Consider the following 2,299-nt stretch of genomic DNA (forward strand, 5'->3'; position numbering starts at 1 on the left):
AAGAAAGAAAGAAAGAAAGAAAGAAAGAAAGAAAGAAAGAAAGAAAGAAAGAAAGTAGTACAGAAAGAAAGAAGGAAAGAAAGAAGGAGGGAAAATAAGTAAATGAATAGATAAATTGAAAAATAATTAAATAAATTAGACTAGAACTATGAGTTGGTGTCTGCCTTTATCCGTCTCTCCGAAAGTGCCTATGGGATTCTGTTTGATTTTCTTTTGTCATGCTGCTGTTTTCTGTTCGCCGTATTCCTTTGTCTCTGGACTAGATATCTATCTATATATTAGATAGATAGATAGATATATATATAGATAGATAGATAGATAGATAGATAGATAGATAGATAGATAGATAGATAGATAGATAGATAGATATCTGACTCTGAGACGCACTAACGAAATAATTATTATGTTTCTCTCTTGATTTAGCCGAGTTTGATGACGCGCCCGTAAGGCCTGCATGTTTTGCTTCTTGTGATTGATTCTTCGTGTCTTGGCATAGTATTCTTTACCAGATAAACCAGTTGTGGCCCATGTCACTGCGCAACCAAACCGGCGTCTGTGGTTTAACGGTTAGGGACTTCACTGTCGGACACAGAAGTCCCGAGTTTGATTTCCGAAGAGGGGGCGGGAGGGGGGGGGGATATCGAGTATCTCGATCTTTCTGTTAGGATGCTGTAGCCTTCTCCAGACTGGGATGGTCCAGGCATGCAGGGTCGAAGCCAAGGCATCCGAAATAAATTCGTCCGTTCCAGTATCCTCAGTCGAAGCCCACCTCCCAAATGATCGTTGTGTCGATGGGCGCTTATATAAAATAATGATAATAAATTAATAAATAGCATTTGTATAGCGCATATCCCCACTCTAAAGCAAGCTCTATGCGCTTTACACTATATTATTACCCAAGCAGACCATAGAACACTCAGAAATGTTCTCAGTAATCTCAGCTTCCCGGGAAGCATACAGTGCAAGCAGCTGGTTAAGCGCTCAAACACTACGAAACTGACAAGATCTTTCACTGTCTATAGCTGGGTACCCATTTTCACCTGGGTGAAGTGGGAAAAATTCGTGTAAAGTGCCTTTCCCAAGGACACAATGTGGGGCCCGAGGCTCGAACCCCCGAACCCGCAATCTCACGATTACGAGTCAGGTAGCCTAGCCACTAGGCCACCGACACCATAAACACCGTAAGTTAAAAAAAAAAAGATAAGAAAACCTCAGTCAAGCCGTTTGGAGCCTCAGTTTAATTTATCGAGCATTAAACAACAAACATTTAACATCAATTTGTACCCCCCCCCCAAAAAAAAAAACCAAAAAAAACGCCTCTATCTTATTGTGCTCTACAGTGCTGGCTGTGGTGACGTCACTGAGCCAGGGCCAGATCTGTCCCGCCGTGGACGCCTGTCTGCAGACCTTCACAAGTGTCATGAGGAATGTGGGCCACGACCGTGACATGTACTGCAGGTCAGAACGAAATACATGTAATTAATGTTAGGCATCGCGGTGAAATCAAGCGCTGGTCAAAATTATGAAATTTAAAAAAACAGGCACTTTTCCACCAGTTTGGCAATTTTTATCGAATTTTCCATTTTTCAGCTTAACACCTTTCGTGTCTATATAAAAACACATTTCCATATGAATTTCACAGGACAAACGTTAATTTAAGGCAGAGAATATGAAATTTTGTCTTTTTCAAGGACTTAAGTTATTGAAATTGTCAAACTTTGGCGGCCATTTTCTCACTAGTTTTACCCCTGAAACCAATATTTTGACTTTTGTTAAAGATAGATTGGGCATTTTTTCTTCGAAAGCAACACAAATAAACAAGCTACCAATAACTCCAAACGCCCAAAAATTGACGAGCGCCTGATTCCACCGCGTCATGACACAAATATTAATTTTTGTCTGAATGTCGAAATGTTGTATCCCTGTCTTACCGTATTGTTCGTTTTGTATATTATAGTATATGATATCTTTCATGCAACCTTGTAGCCTACTCATTTAATTCATTCTTTCATACCAGCCATTCATTTGTTCATTCATTCTTTCATTCATTCGTTAGTTTCTTTTTTCCGTTCAGGCAGCATAAGCTCCGCACTTTTCTGCAATACAACTGTATTTTGATTTGTTTGTTTCACTTATCTCTTATTTCTTCTTCATCATGCTAATTCTCTTCAGTTCTCTGCACCATCATTCATCATCATCATCATCATTGCCATCATCACAGAAGAATTCAGAAATGGGTAGGCTTATAATATATATATATTCACTCATTATAACTTTTTCTTACATGTGTGTGTGTGTG

The 2,299-nt window shown here is 39.3% G+C and overlaps 1 protein-coding gene across 1 annotated transcript in view; it reads left to right on the forward strand.

Annotated features, from left to right (window-relative positions):
- Positions 1-2,299, forward strand: part of LOC106011781 — a gene marked incomplete in the record, with an annotated part of 12,191 nt that overhangs the window by 7,714 nt on the left and 2,178 nt on the right. The window contains 1 exon segment of the mRNA XM_013082604.2: positions 1,341-1,458. Within this exon segment, the coding sequence (XP_012938058.1) occupies positions 1,341-1,458 (118 nt within the window).

The sequence above is a fragment of the Aplysia californica genome, unplaced genomic scaffold (genome assembly GCF_000002075.1).
Source record: "Aplysia californica isolate F4 #8 unplaced genomic scaffold, AplCal3.0 scaffold00184, whole genome shotgun sequence".
Classification (NCBI taxonomy): Eukaryota; Metazoa; Mollusca; class Gastropoda; order Aplysiida; family Aplysiidae; genus Aplysia; species Aplysia californica.